Below are 15503 nucleotides of genomic sequence, written 5' to 3'. Positions count from 1 at the left end.
GGATAATATATCTAAATCCTAAACAAATTTGAAGAAATTAAAAAACTTACTAATAACTCGTACCGATAGGTCTTCGAGCGAATCTCGGATCAAATAGATCTTCGAGTAATAAACTACATAAAAAAACTAAATAAAATAGCCAGAAATTTCAACGGAAGACCGGTTTCGTTCTATTTGGAACTCATCAGTACCGTGCGGGAAATCTGGCTGGCGACTGTTATATCGAAAAGAGAAACTAAGCCTAAACATTAAAAATTTCAAAACGCGTTGCATAGCAACGGAAAGCCGAAAATGGGGGAGTGTGGTGGAGAATAGTATATACGATAAGTTAAGTTAGAAGAGACCAAATAGAGAGAGAGAGAGTTCCAAATAGAACGAAACCGGTCTATCGTTGGAATTTCTGGCTATTTTATTTAGATTTTTTATGTAGTTTATTACTCGAAGATCTATTTGATCCGAGTTATTAGTAAGTTTTTTAATTTCTTCAAATTTGTTTAGGATTTAGATATATTATCCCTTTTAATTATGGACTAATCTACTTTTTCGCGTATTTTATTATTTTTTAAAAATACTTTTACCAGGAGTCATTTCTCAAAACGTATTTCCTTAGAATAACTTAGATATAAGGATTATCTATAGAAATATTTTAGAATGGCCTTTAAATTTGTCTTTTGGTGTATCGATTAAAGTAATTATAGAGCTCGTAAGCGATTCTTTAAACTTTCTACAGAACTTTATCGTACGGGAGATATTATTTCTAATTATAATAATATTTAAATATAAAATATTACTTATTTGTTAAATGAAATATAAGGAAAAATAAATCTTATTTAAGATAAACTAGAAGTCTGGAATTATATTTTAGAAAAAAATTTACTTTAATCTAATTTAAAACTAGAACTTTATGACAATTATCTTTGGGCTGCTCCGATTGCTATTTCTTCATTTAAAATTGTTCCTTAATATTACCCCGAAATACCGCCAATGATAACGTCAGCCATCAAATTTGCTTGATCCGAGTGCAAGTTGAGAGCAGTTTCGCTGCAGTCCAAAAGAAAAGCGACATTAATTATCCTAGTTCCATCCTTAAAAAAGATTCTGGTCAAAAACTAACCAAATATCGGCTTTGTGACCTCGCAATAATTGCTGAAATTTGTTTCATCTCTTTCGACAGATTCTGAAAAACACGTGCCACTAAAACCCCCAGTTAAAACGAGCCCTTTGTAAAAAGGGATATAACTACATGTAGTGTTGTTAATTTTCCGGAAAAATAAAATTCAGAAAAATTTCCAGAAAATTTTCCGAATTGCGAATAATTTCCGCAAATCGGAAAAATAAAAAAATTAAGCATAAATTACTTTTTAAGGGTTTTTAATGTTTTAAATTTTTATCGATATAAAATGTCTAATATCAGTAAACATACTACAAAACATTAATAGCGTTACATTGTTAATCAGTTTAAACTAGTCTCGAGGTTTAGTTTTACTTTATTTAAACTTGCAAACAATATATTAGACTAATCATGGAATGAAAACATTTTTTCTTTTTTTCTGAAAAATACGGAAAATTTCCGGAAAAAAGACCTCAGTCAATTTCCGGAAAATTCTCCGAGCAGGAAATTTTCCGCGGAAAGTTTAACGCAGTGCCGTGGACAAGGGGTGGGGGGTTTCCGGGTCCAAACCCCCTTGGGCCTACCTTTGACTGTACTAAATTCCCACCCCCTTCTCGACCCCCCTCTTAACACGCACATACTCCGACCCCCCTTGACCAATTCCAGGCTACGCCACTGATTTAACGACTTGTAACACTAGATATAACCGTCGTTACGATTATAGCTATAATAAATGAGCTCGCGATGTAAGGGTTCGAAGCGCGTTCTTCCTGGAAGCCCTATCGCAATCCCGGTTTCTCCCTCCGCAGAGATATTTATTTATTGTTTACTTTCTTCGCAATCCACTAAAGCTCGGGTCCATTTTTCTCTCGTTGCTTTGTCGTAGTGGCGGTGGCCCGGATTTTGGGAGCTCCGGATTTGTTCGTGAGGAAAGGCAGCGCCATCAACCTGACGTGCATCATTTCTCAGAGCCCGGAGCCGCCTCGCTTCGTCTTCTGGTACCACGACGACCGCATGATTAATTACGACGCCACCAAAGCCGAAATCAACGTGCAGAAAGCCGGCGACGACACGGCCATCAGCCGCCTCTTCATCCGATCTGGAGACATCGAGGACTCCGGAAACTACACCTGCTGTCCTTCCAACGCCGAAGCTACCAGCATTTCCGTTGTGGTGCTGCTTGGTAAATATTTATCCAGTCTATCAATATAAGAACAATTTAATAAAATAATTGAAAAAATTACCGTCTTCATCTCCTTATTGAAAGTGCCTGTCCTAAGTTCCTAACTGACCAAATTCTTAAATCAATAACTATAATCTACGTAACACAGAACTCACTAAATAGAATTTGTGTTCGTAATGTTAGGTTCGTTCTCGAGTTGGTGAATCTTGGAATAATTTTAAATAACAGAATATCTTATCGATTTTTACGTACCTTTAAAAATCAAAAAGTTATTTAGGACTTACTAACCTAAATTTATTATAGAATTTTATTAACGCTCTATATATTACGAAGACCAATAAATGTTCTTTGGCTAGACAGTGTTAACGCACTGCCACTAAAAACGAGAGACTGTTTTCCCTCAAAACGCCGCGTTGCGAAAGGTTTCGCTTCGCTAGATTCCTTAGAAATCGAATTTTTCGCCCATTTTCCAAGAGTTCGGAATATATTGACGAACCGTATATAAAGATGTTTCCTTTTTCAGTTTTCCGTATAGGAATAAGAAAACTCGAGGCGAGTTCTATTTCCCGGGGGGGGGGGGGGGTGAGCTGGGTTCTAGCACCCCAGCGAAAAGAGAAGAGAGGAACCCGTTCTTCTGAAAACTTGATAATCTTCCCTCGTAGACGAACCCGAAAAAGAGGCCGGCTTATTTTGCCTCACTAAGTGTCTCCCTCTCGGAGGCAGTGGCTCCCGCTTATTGGAATTCACGCCGGGGCTTCTCGTTTCCTCTCCAAAAGGGTTATTTGTTCAAAAATCCCTTAAGCCTAAAAATCTTTACACCCGGATAAACCGGAATGAATGCCTTCGCTAAACTATATATCCTCCTCGCTTCTAACCATCCCATCTTCGACAGCGACCAAGCCGGCTGGCCTAAGATTTCTATTGACCCAAATGACGCTTGACGCGCTATCCCGGACAAAATAAAGAAGAAAAACTGAGATAAGGGTTCCCCTTCCCTCGGTAAGGGAAAAAAATCGGGTTTCTTTTAAATTTTTTTCAAACCTTGATAATTTTGATCCCGTATAGGTGGCTGCTGCGAGCTTACCACTTTTTTGTTAGCCACGAATTTATAGTGGGAACTAAACCCACCGAGCGGTAGTGTCGACCGTAACTAAAGGGGTACCAACTGCGCCCGGGTTTAAGTTGTAAGAGGAATGGCGGGCATCATTTTCGGGTTGCCCCGAGGCTAGTCGAGTTACGGTATCGTCAGCGAAAGGACGAAATTGGGGCGTCCGAAAGGAAGGCGCGGCGCGTCATCTATGATATATCGGAACCGGAGTTTCCTCTTACCCCAGCCGGATTGAAAACGAGATTACCAAGGTCCCGGCGCATAAGGGAGACGGGCTACCAGGGTCCCCGGCCGTAATTCCAAACCCGGTCACCGACATAATTTCGTCTTCGTGTCTTATACGGCGCTGCGATAAGAGGACGCGCGGTTTGAAATCCTGGACCGTCGTCTGGAGACAAAAACCTCCAGATCGCGGAGATCAAAGGGGAAACGTTTCTAACTGCGGTATCTAAAATGTGTATACACCAGAGAGAAGGAGCGTTGGGAAATAATCCTATAAGGATGTGATCTTTGCGCTACAAATCGATGTTCGCTCAACCATTTTAGAATGTAAATGAATCCGCTACACAAGCCCCGCAATGGGAAATATACAGGGTGTTTCAAAAGGTTATCCAAATATTTTATGGAGTTGTAGGGGATGAGTTGAGAAGTATGCCTGTTTTTTTCCCCATCTTCCTACGATGAGTTAGAAGAGCGCCAGAGAGCTTCAAAGTGTGGCCTACTAGACCCTGGAAGTAGGCTGAAACAAGCGCAAAACCAAGGTTTGGGTTCGTGTGATAGGTAAAAAAGGACTTTGTAAACAAATCGAGGTAACCAGCGTAAAACAAGTAAACTTAAACAGTATTTAAAGTCCTTGCTGCTTGGTTTGGCACTTGTTACAGCCTACTTCCAGGGGCTAGTAGGTCACACTTTGAAGCTCTCTGGCGCTCTTTTCACTCATCGTAGGAAAATGGGTTAAAAAACAGGCATAATTATCAACTCACCCCCTACAACTCCATAAAATATTTGCATAACCTTTTGAAACACCCTGTATACTCGCCTCTTATCCCCCCGTAAATGAACTTTGCTGCAAATATCAACCAATTTCGAAACATTTTTAGGATTTCAATTTAGAGTGAAATGAGATTGGATATACTAAGTACAAAGTTATTTTTAAAAGACTATATACTAACTTTGTTCGTAGTTTTCCCCCCACTCTAGCGTAATACTGCGTGCTAAAATAAACGTTACTACAAACATGCAATTGACATCAGAGACCTATCTTGGTAAAATTCTAAGTTATCATTGTTGGTGAGAAAGTTCGATAAAATGTTTTGTCCGCAAACGCAACATTAGATAAATGAAACCGTAAGCGTACGGCGAAAGAGTGTAACAGTCCACAGTGTTCGCCACAGCAACGCGTCTCTCTGTTCAACTCCCATATTTTCTTTCGTGATAACTTTAAAACATTAAACCAAACTATCTATAAAATAGTCGATATCTTCATAGTATTCCGTAAGCGTAAAAGCTTTTACTCTGTTAGCTTGAAAGATAAGTATAAAGGGAAGTTCCAGTATTGACAATCTTTTCCGGCCATAAGAACTTTTTAAATACAATCCGGCACTGCGGAAAAACTATCATACGTACACAAAAGAGCCGAAAGTGGAGAGCTATTTAGGGTTCTCTTCTAGTTTTGTTGTTCGGAGGGGAGGGCTCTAAGCGAGCGTGTCTTTACGTCCTGGTGGCAGTAAGAGGTACGAGCGGTAGGAGCTAGCTGGAAGACGACCTCATTTTGCGGATAACGAGAAACCGATACCCGCCTCACGCGGCAGTGGCGACCCCTATATCTGACAAACGCGTTTCCCCTCGGCCGGTGATAAATGACCGCTAGGCCTACCTAATATTTATTCCTCGAAACCGAGATATTAACTTTTTTTCAGGTGAAAAACCAGCCGCGATGCAACACGACAGCGTGCAGATCAACTCCAGCCCCAAGAGGAGCGCCGCCAACGCCATCTGGAGATCGCTTTTTTGCGTCCTCGTATGGACAGTCCTAAATCTTTGGAGGTAAACCGACCCGGGCGCTCTCGGGATACCGACAGACGGGGGAAAAAGAATAACGACAAAGGACAAGGTGCGAGGACGGTTTTGCTTCGACGCGAGTTAAATAATAACAACATTTAAAAAAAAAATATATATATATAAAAATTCTACTAGAAAAAAATAAAAAACCCAAAAATATAAAAAAAATGAGGAAGTGGCAACGAACGAGCGCCATCCCTCGACACGAATAGAAAGCGCAATAAGTGAACAACATAATAAAAAATAGTCTTCTATCCGTCGTCGTGACTGATGATCGGTGTACGTAACGCGCGTAATACGAAAGAAAGCGAGCTCTCTCGTTTACAGCAAGATGGACGACCGCCCTCTGTTGGTGGGATCAGGAAAAAACGTGTAGTGATATTATACCAAAACAGAAACGGATTGTCCCGGGACGATTGCGCACGACCTCGCGGAAGAAACCGTAAAAATATAAACCGATCAACCGACAAAAAAATCATCTTTCGAAAGAAACAGTGAAGAAAACCCAAGTGCCTTCGTTACGAAATGAGAAAATATTTCGACAAAACTCAACTATAAATTGTGTCGCGTCCCAGCTAAATATATATATATATAAATATATGAGTAAAAGTGAATTATATGAAGAAACAAAAATATATATAAGAACCTATAAAAGCAAGTACCAAAGACCCGTTAAGTATACATAAACATTCCATTCAGTTTCTCCCCGAACGTCGTCTCGAGCTCAAAGAGGAACGCTTCAGCAACCAGACTCTTTATTAAAAGAAAATATAGCCGAGATTTGCGAACGCGAAAACATTAAGGTAAGATTAAAAGAGAAGGGACAAGCTTTATTAAATTTCTCCTTCGAGAGCGGACATTTTATTATTTTTAGCCCAGCGCCCTTCCATATTTTAAGATTTTTCGAAGATGTCGTTATTAAAAGTGGTCTTTACGACACCTTGAAGGGGAGACTAATATAAATTGAATCATACACGGCTCATCTAATGCGGAAAATACGACCTTTTTGCGTCTTATAGATTACGAAAAAATTTACTCTTGGTAAGTTTTCCCTGTAAAAAGCGATTGAATTATTTGGATATTGGTTAAATTAATTTTACGAATATATTTCGAGTCTATACAAGCAAATTAATAATAAGTTAAATAAAACATTACTAGTACGTCGTATTATAAGAATAACAATATGAAAGAAAAGAAATTGGAGAAATTAGACTTTAGTAACCAGTATGCGGAAAGTAAGAATGTCCTCTGGAATTCTATTTTGCTTTAGAAAATATTCGAATCTAGAGTTAGGGAGCGGTCTATTTTCTCTATAAAAATAAAAACCTTTTTATAGTGAAAGGCCTGTGTTAACCCCATGATTCCAGAACCGTCCCTTGAGTACGGCGAGCGGGGCAGTGGCCCAGGGCGCCAAAGTTTTAGGGGCGCAAAATCAAAGATTTTCATTTAAATTGGATATTGAAAAATTAAAAATTTCTACCTAAGGTTTTGGGGGTGCCATTTGGTTTTTTGCCCAGGGCGTCATTTGGGCTAGGTACGGCTCTGCCTGGTTCCAGAACGCCCTGCCATGAGCGCCATCTTGATCAACATATTCGTTACATTTATTAAAGCTATTTTCGAAATCAACCGCTTTCAATAGATAATTGACGAGAATAGAGGTCCCGCGGTGCAGTCGAACTCGCGAAACGGTAAACAAACCCCTCGTGAACTAATTCGATTTGGACCTAGTCTAGACCACAGCCAAAGTAACACTCGATATCAGCGTTTAAACACGAATGCGCGGAGAGAAGCGGAGGACATTCGACGGTTAAGTAGTCCATCGTGAGTCTGGCTAAATATTTGGACTTCCAAATAGGCCTCATTGATTCGCAAACCACAAGTTCCATAATTCCCCATCACTCGCGGTATACGATATTTAGGTTTACACCTAATAGCGCTCGAGTGAATAGAGACAAACTCGATTTGGATTTCGGGTTTCCCTTTCCCCTTTTCTAACGGTGGCAATCACCTGGAAATGTTTGTAGACGTTCTTCGGCGCTTCCACTTGGCTAGAAGGCCCCAGGACGTTCCCTCAGCCCCGGTCAGCTAGACGTCCGACGGAACTTCGTCGCGCCAACGTCTAGCTTTCCGCGACCCTTACGAGACCATGCCGCTGGAAGAAGGAACTGATACGTCAAGAAGAGACAATGGCGTTCTAGCTTGAGAGAAAAAGGAGGCGAAAGGGCGAGTCTGGGGGGCCCGTTCGAGGTCTCAACACCCATCGTCTTGAGTGGTTCTTGTTTTTGGCGGAGGAACCGAGAGCTATCGGACCACGCCAAGTTATTAATGGCGAAAAGTTAGAGAAACGTCTAGTTGGGCGCGAGAAAAAAATACCCGCGACTCAGAATTGGAAGGCAAGCTTTTTTCGTTCTTATTCTCTCTCTTCGCTCTTTTGGTTTCTTTCTAGTTTTCGCGCCACTAAACTGAGCCGTAATGTAATCGCCTCGCTGGCAGATAGAGAAAAAAGGCGCGCATCACCGATAGGCCTATTGGGGTCGTCCGTTGGCTGGCAGATTCTGTCTATCAGCCAAAGCCGACGCCGACGTAATTGTCTACAACAAAATAAAAGGCGCAAATGGTCCGGCTTCTCGTGGTCTACTTTTATACGGCGTCCACCCCGGCCACCCTGCCAGTAATGTATACCGTTACTGGCGGCCGATGTCGTTGAGAAAGCAAAGACACGGAGTGTCTGCCCGCTTAGAGTCGCGGCTGCAAAAATATTCGGCCAAAAGGGCGTTTTCGGAGATGACATTCTCGTATATACAGGATGGGGGCGGCAAAATACGGACAGACATACGATGGAATTAACGGCGAATGGACTCGCGAGTTAAGAATTTGGTCCGACATGTACAGGGTGTTTCAATTTCCTTCGTCCGGGGACTGTTCGTTTCCAAAAAAAATAGTAATTATTTGTTTCTGGTGAGGTTGAAATCTTACATAGCGAGAACAGCGAGTATTTCCTCTCGTCCCATTTTCTCAGTATTAGTACAAAAATTACTTAAGGGCCATGGACCAAGAAATCTTTAGAGAGACTCACGGCACAATTATACGGACACAGTAGCCGAGGTTTAATAACGGAAGTGTTACTAGATTACGTTATGTCACTAAAGCCAGTACCAGACGAAAGCTTACCACCCGACTTCCGTATTCGTAGGACCTAAACATGCTTCTAATTTAAATCAAGTTATAAACCGCTGGCTCACGAAGCAGTCCAAAAAAGGTTTGGAGAATAATTATGACGGATAAAGCACTCGCGAAGAAGAAAAATTGAATGGTCAAACGCTCGTAGTGGAGAAGTTAATGATTACCATTTCTTCACTGTGTTCCCTGCAACTAGCAGATGACTATGGAAGACTACTAACAAGGAGACGACCCGAGGTGTAACCCACCGATTTTGTTCAAAGTCGGGTATAATGTACACCTCCATGCAACTTGAAAAACCTGCAAGGGAAAAGTTGCGACAGGCTTTCATTTTGCCATGGCAACCGAAAACGTTTTTGACAACATGATTTGGATTTTTTTTCCATTGAAAATAACATGGGAATCTTTTAAAAAATGGAAAATTTAGAAAATTTCAAAAACGTTAAAAATACATATAAATTGATTTTAAAAATTTAATTTAATCAAGTTTAAATGCAATTTGGTCAATTGGGGGACCCTAAAATCCTTCAGATTCCCATGTTATTTTCAATGGAAATAATTCCAAATCATGGTGTCGCATCTTTTCCCTTGCAGGTTTTTCAAGTTACATAGAGGTGTACATTATACCCGACTTTGAACAGAATCGGTGATTATCACCTCGGGTCGTCTCCTTTAAGTGCTTTCTTAGGCTAGTTCGAACAACATTGAATAAACTAACATCGAATTCATTTTCAATAGGCTACGAGCTTAGGAATATATAGCGCCATCTGCCTTAATGCCCGCCGACTAAATATGTCATCAAATAGCCGACTTTTGTAATTAAATGTTTGTAGTCTGAGACGTACGGCTGCTCTAGATAGTAGATACCATAAGTCTGTAATATTTTCCATAAGTTTGTCACTTTGGGGAATATTTTACTGAGAGCTAGTAACGGAGTGACGTCATCACAAGAAGAAAATATCTCCCTAGCGAGGCGCTGTCAAAGGCTACGTGTGACGCGTTAGCGAGTGGACGCAAAACTGTGACGAAGCCCATAATGAAGTCTGTCTCGTGAAAAGCTCTCAAGCCCAGTTCACACTATACAATTAATTGGGCCACTTAATTGAAACCAACAAATTGTAAGCAAGAAAATTGTACAGTGTGAACAGAAAAAGTTGGAACAATGGTTACAATTTTTCTGTTCACACTATTCAATTTTCTGGCTTACAATTAATTAGTTTCAATTAAGTGGCCCAATTAATTGTATAGTGTGAACTGGGCTTTAGTAAAACCTTTTCATGTAAAGAATTTGAAGTGTCACACTTATGTAAGAATATTATACACTTTTGGTGATACTTGTGACCAAAATTTAAATATTTCACGAAGCCTATAGCGGTATTGGAAAGGTTTCGCGGCTCGAGTTACCGCATTTTAAAATAATTTTCTACAACGCTTAGACGTTATGCTATTTTAATTGACAACAGCGCATCCACTTTTCGTTTAAAATTAACTAAAGTTTGTCCCCAAAATAAACTCTGATTCTTCTAAGAGAAATGGGCGAGTCCCTTCAGATATTTTTTCGTCCATGAGTCGTTTTTTTGGTGGGCTGCGTGCTGGCTAAAACGTCACGTCCCCTCGGAGCCTTGCTTATTATTTTCCTCTTCCGTAACTAATTAAATATAACAGGCCCTCGTTTTCGGCGGAATTGAGGACGGACAACTCACGCGTGTCGCAATTTAATTTTGCGTCACGCCAGCGGAAGAGCTATCTGGAGTCAGGACACGGTGATTATTTATTTTTAACATCTCTCTCTCTCTTTTTTTGCAGATAGCCATCGCGTATTTGCATTCCACAGAGATACTAGAACGGTACTTTTAGCTATAATATTCATTACACAAATTTGTAGTACCTTTAATTCGAGTTAAAGTGCTTTTATACTCGGTCAATTTGATACACCGTCATTTATTACGTCGATCATTCTTTTCTTGACCCTAATAGGTCGAATGTCCGGGTTTGCAGCCATGGAGCCCAGAAACAGACGGGCCATCACCAATTTTTTTTTAATATAACATTTTTGCTTTTCACCTCCTTTTAGAATAGACATAATTGTAAATTGAATAGTTTTAGAGAAAACTGAATTGACGAACAAATGGCGACACTCTGTACAAGTTGAAAAATCAGAATTATATAGTTTCCCTATTAACAAAAGTAGCGTTAGACCCAAAAGTAGTTAATGAGAGTTGGTCGCAAAGTAAAAAAGGGAAACGAAGGGGGGTCGGAAAATACGTCATCAAAATCGAGGTACTCCAGCGCCGCCGAGTGAGGCGTTTTAGAACGTATGTCTACGGGCGAGTAAATCGAACAGAGAAAATCGCACCAGATTGTAGACTAAATATAATGTTGCTATTACTATTCCCACTAGTAGGTTATGTAGTCTATAGTGTGACTAGGTCTCACTAGAAATTTTAATAGCGCGAAGGTACAGCTGACACACTTTTGGGTTTTATGCTACTTTTGCTATTAGCAAAGGTCTTAAAACCGTAGGGGCAGATCACTATGTTACAGGGTGCCCTAATAATCATGATTAAAAATTGAATCGTGATGAACTAATTTTTCATCTTTGTACAGCCAAAGCTACAGATTTGATTTTAATCTAATCTAATCATGATTTAATCAGACGAGGGTGTCCTAATAATCGTTGGAGTGAGCTACCCCTCGGTTAAAACTTTACAATTGTCAACGGCATTGGGGATAATAGATAGGTTAAAACGTGTAGTAGAAACTTACAAGTTAACTTAGAAGTTTTGGGGCCACTTACAAATTACGTAACTCGCAAAAAAATCTATTCGTACGTAACTAAATTATAAAATCCAATAGGTGTTTCTATCTAGGAGCAACAAACACAACACCCCACACAAGGAGAACGCAACCCGTCAAAAAGTCGTGGATTTTCTTGTGTTCGTTTTTCATTGGCTAGACGCTTTAGCGCCTGCTGCCGTCGGAAGAGGAAAATTCGGAAATTGTCTTCCCCCGCCCGTAAAACGTTCAGCGTAAAGGCTCGTGACGCCCGTCCGATGAAATTCGTACACAACCCTTCGTTAGCGTGTTTAAAGGCTAGCTGCGTTCTCCTTGTGTTTGTTGCTCCTAGTTTCTATGAAATACGGGAGGTCACGTGTAAATGTTTTTTCAACGTCACTAGCTATAGTTATTGAAGATAGAGAACGCGCGCTCAAGTCGATAAAGATTTTGGAATTGGAGGTCCACGCGCGAAACGCACCTGCTATTACTTAAGATCTTAAGCCCGTGACGCAGAGCAAAACATTTTATACTTTTATTATTTTATTGTTTTATTTTATTGAAAACTCCTATTGTTTTATCTTAATTTAATTGAAAATTTTGTTAATATATTATTTGCTACATAACATTGTAGCAAGATCTTTTTACGGGGAGGTCTGAGCCCTGGCTGTTTTTTTGTGTGTACTCGTTCATTAGAGAAAAAAATCGCCATCTGTATTGGTACCTCAAACTACATATACCAATTTATGTTAAACATTATTTTATAATACCAATATAATTATTCTGTCTTCTTAATTATTTGTAATAATATCCTAATATTTAAAGGAAAATTATATTATATAATATAACATAATATTATTATGATAATAAATATGCAATAGATGGCGCATCGAAGTGTACAAACTTTATTCAGTAACTGGCCCATACGGAGAAATGACGGCCTAACTTAAAGTTGCTGCTACCTCTGAATCGGAACCCCCAAGCCCACTTCGTCTGTAGGTATTTAGTCCAGCCCTATTCACTGTACTATAATTTTCGTGTTACAAATTCAATTAGTTCCAATAGCGGTCGATGGCTCAACCAGACATAGGGATATTTCCCCCCTATTTATTAAATTTTCCCTCCCCCCACAAGCTTATGAAGAATGTGTTGCACTTCGTTATGTGGCAGATTTAGTTAAGTGGGCTGACCTTTACATAAGAAGATCCTGATTGTTACCTTCCCCACGGTAACATTTAGTTACGAACCCTGCCCTCTTTCTGCGTCATGTAATTTAAGAATGAATTCGTGGAACTGATGTACGTTTTCTTCCTCCGGTCTTAGCTTCTATTAGTTCTAAAAGGGAAATAGAGCTTAGATAAATCGCCGTGGACTTTTTTCTAAATTGTCGAAATATACATCAATAAACAGCTCAGTAATATAAAAAAACATAATGCTAATGTAAACTTTTGTTCATATCTTTTTCAGATTTTTCATGCAGTGGTTTCTTTAGTAGCCGAAGATCGAGTCAACATTGAAAAAAAAAACATTCTACCAAAGTTCCGATTTTCAAGAGTAGATAACATAAATATTAAAACGTTTTAAATAATCATACCGAGTTTTTTAAAACAGCGAAACACGCGATTAAGTTTCCTCTTTGCTTTTAAGATCTTAGTGGATTTCATCCAAACCCATTACTATTATGTCAACCAAATAAACTAAATTATTACTCCCCATCAGGTTGTATAAAATAAAATGAATGTTAATAAAAAAAACTTTTGCTCAAAGGCAACGACCTGTATATGTATAGGACAACAAACATTATTATAATCATTAAAAAGAATATTATAACTAAAAATTAAAAGTAGATGATTATACTTTCATTCGGTGTTGTCCAAGATATACTGTTTTCGTGTATAAACCACAAAAGAAATCAAACTCCTTTCACGTAATGAAAACAATGTAATTAAAGTTCTCTATAACAAAAACACAACGCGCGATACGCTAAAAAATGGGCCATTCTTAAGAATATAAACTAATCTCGTAATTATCCGAAATTAATTACCACTCAGTTTGATTAAGAAAAAAAAAGAGAAAATTCTGATCATACGATAACGATAACTAGTCGCATAAACGGTTTTATAATGTAACGTTGAAAAGAGTTTATTTTAATAAACAAGTCAAAAACTCAGTGCCAATTCTCATTATAACCATAGATAACTAATCGTTATTAAGAAAAAAAGAAATTGTTTTCAATAAAATGTTTCCATTGAGCAGTTTTCATTGTTTCTTGATTTCCTAATATTTGGCGAGATCTTACAATCAAATATTTATACATTTTCAATATGATACCATTTTTATTTAGAGTCCCAGTTCATTTTTGAAATTGGTTGGAAGACTTACAGTTATCAGTATCTAAAAAACGTGGCTCGAGTCAGTGGCAAAAAGCCGCAAATATCCCATTTCTCTGCTAAATGGTATTTGTAAGAATCTATTTATTTACATTTAAGTTTCAATTAAATTGATGACTGTGTTGAGGCAATTTTAGTGTTGCTCCTCAGCCTCCTCAACCTCTAAGAGTAATACCCTTACGCCTAAAAAAATCACTTCTCATTGGTTTTTCTAAAAAGTATAAAATATTCAGGTCTCAAACGATTTGTCAGGCGAAATCTACAATTTACTTACGCTAAAAACCGACAAGTAGTACCAAGCACATTTGCCATGTCAGGCAAAAAATAGTCCACCGTAAAAATTATCCCATCGCAAATCACTTCGAACTCCTACCAAATATTGCGCACAACATTAGTTGAAAGAAATGTTTTTCCAATATAGGTCTAACTATTATACAATCACTTTATGGTAATTGATAATGATTGCATAATATAATTTACAATGTGTGGATATTCCTAAGCATCACAAATATATACAATTTAATTATATTATATTTTCTCAAACTTCGTTTAGCAAAGCAAATACCCCAGAATACAGTGTGCTTCAATTTTCTCAATCGGCCCATTTTTCTCAAAACTTATTTACTCTAGAATATGGTATATTTTAGAGTTGTAAGCCGGAAAGTTTCCCGCTCGGAAAAAATTTCGGAAAATTACCGAGGCCTTTTGTCGAATCCAAAAGTGAAACTAAACCTCTAGACTAGTCTAGAATTAAAATCCTTAAAAAGTAATATCTGTTTCAATTTTTAATTTTTCCGATTTTCAGAAATGTTTAACCAATTCGGAAAATATTCTGGAAAGTAATATTATAATATTCTGGAAAATATTCTGGAAAGTAATATTATAATATTCTGGAAAATATTCTGGAAAGTAATATTATAATATTCTGGAAAATATTCTGGAAAGTAATATTATAATATTCTGGAAAATATTCCGGAAATTTTTCCGCATTTAATTTTTCCGGTAAATTAACAACTCTAGTATATTTATTGGTAAGGTAATTATCTAATTTGTATATTTTAGAAAAATCATAGTTTTAAAAAAATTATTTTTCACCGGTATAGGTGATAGAAAAAACGTTTCAATGAGAAAGTTGTATAGCACACTTTGAAACTTACAATTAAAATTAGTTCTGTTGAAATGAAAATAAAAAAATTAAGTAATGAAAAAACCAGTGTTAACGTTTTGGGCGAAATTGTATGTCTATTATGTATCAGCATTCAACAAAACATTTTTTTATGAATTCAAAGGTTGAAGATTTTATTGAAACAGAAACATTTTACCATTAGTCCATTACCAATTGGGTTCAGCAAAACAGGTCTCAGCACGATAAAGCATAACGTGAAATGACTTTTAGATCTTATCCGAAGTTACACTATACAATCAGCTTCAATGGTTCGCTGGCGAAATTTTTCTAATCTCGTAACAGGAAATTTGGTATACTTGTTCCTTCATGAGTCCCCAGAATAAAACGTCGATCAGCTGTAGATTAGAAGATCTTGGAGGCCATTGCACGGACCACTCCTGCCAAACCATCACTGAGAAAACTCGGTGGTTAGCTAAGCCACATCGTTATGATGTTGATGTGCTGGTGACCCGTCATGCTGGAACCAAAGTCTTTTGTAAGCCACCAAAGGTATGTCATCCAACACATAA

At 38.2% G+C, this 15503-nt stretch overlaps 1 protein-coding gene across 2 annotated transcripts in view; it reads left to right on the top strand.

Annotated features, from left to right (window-relative positions):
• The window catches only part of LOC149940764 (kin of IRRE-like protein 3), a 147432-nt gene extending 133919 nt beyond the window's left edge, over window positions 1–13513 (top strand). Inside the window, exons 4-6 of one of the 2 annotated variants that reach the window (XM_090177291.1) lie at window positions 1998–2294; window positions 5334–6266; window positions 12886–13513. In XM_090177291.1, the coding sequence (XP_090033417.1) occupies window positions 1998–2294; window positions 5334–5452 (416 nt within the window). In that variant the 3' untranslated portion in view covers window positions 5453–6266; window positions 12886–13513. Of the gene's footprint in view, window positions 1–1997; window positions 2295–5321; window positions 6267–12885 lie in introns of both variants that reach the window. The other variant, XM_090177290.1, reaches the window with a different exon arrangement.
• Window positions 13514–15503: the final 1990 nt, after the last annotated feature.

Source organism: Leiobunum rupestre, chromosome 6 (genome assembly GCF_980474605.1).
Source record: "Leiobunum rupestre chromosome 6, qqLeiRupe1.1.hap1, whole genome shotgun sequence".
Classification (NCBI taxonomy): domain Eukaryota; kingdom Metazoa; phylum Arthropoda; class Arachnida; order Opiliones; family Sclerosomatidae; genus Leiobunum; species Leiobunum rupestre.
This window is presented reverse-complemented; position numbering and strand designations above follow the sequence as displayed.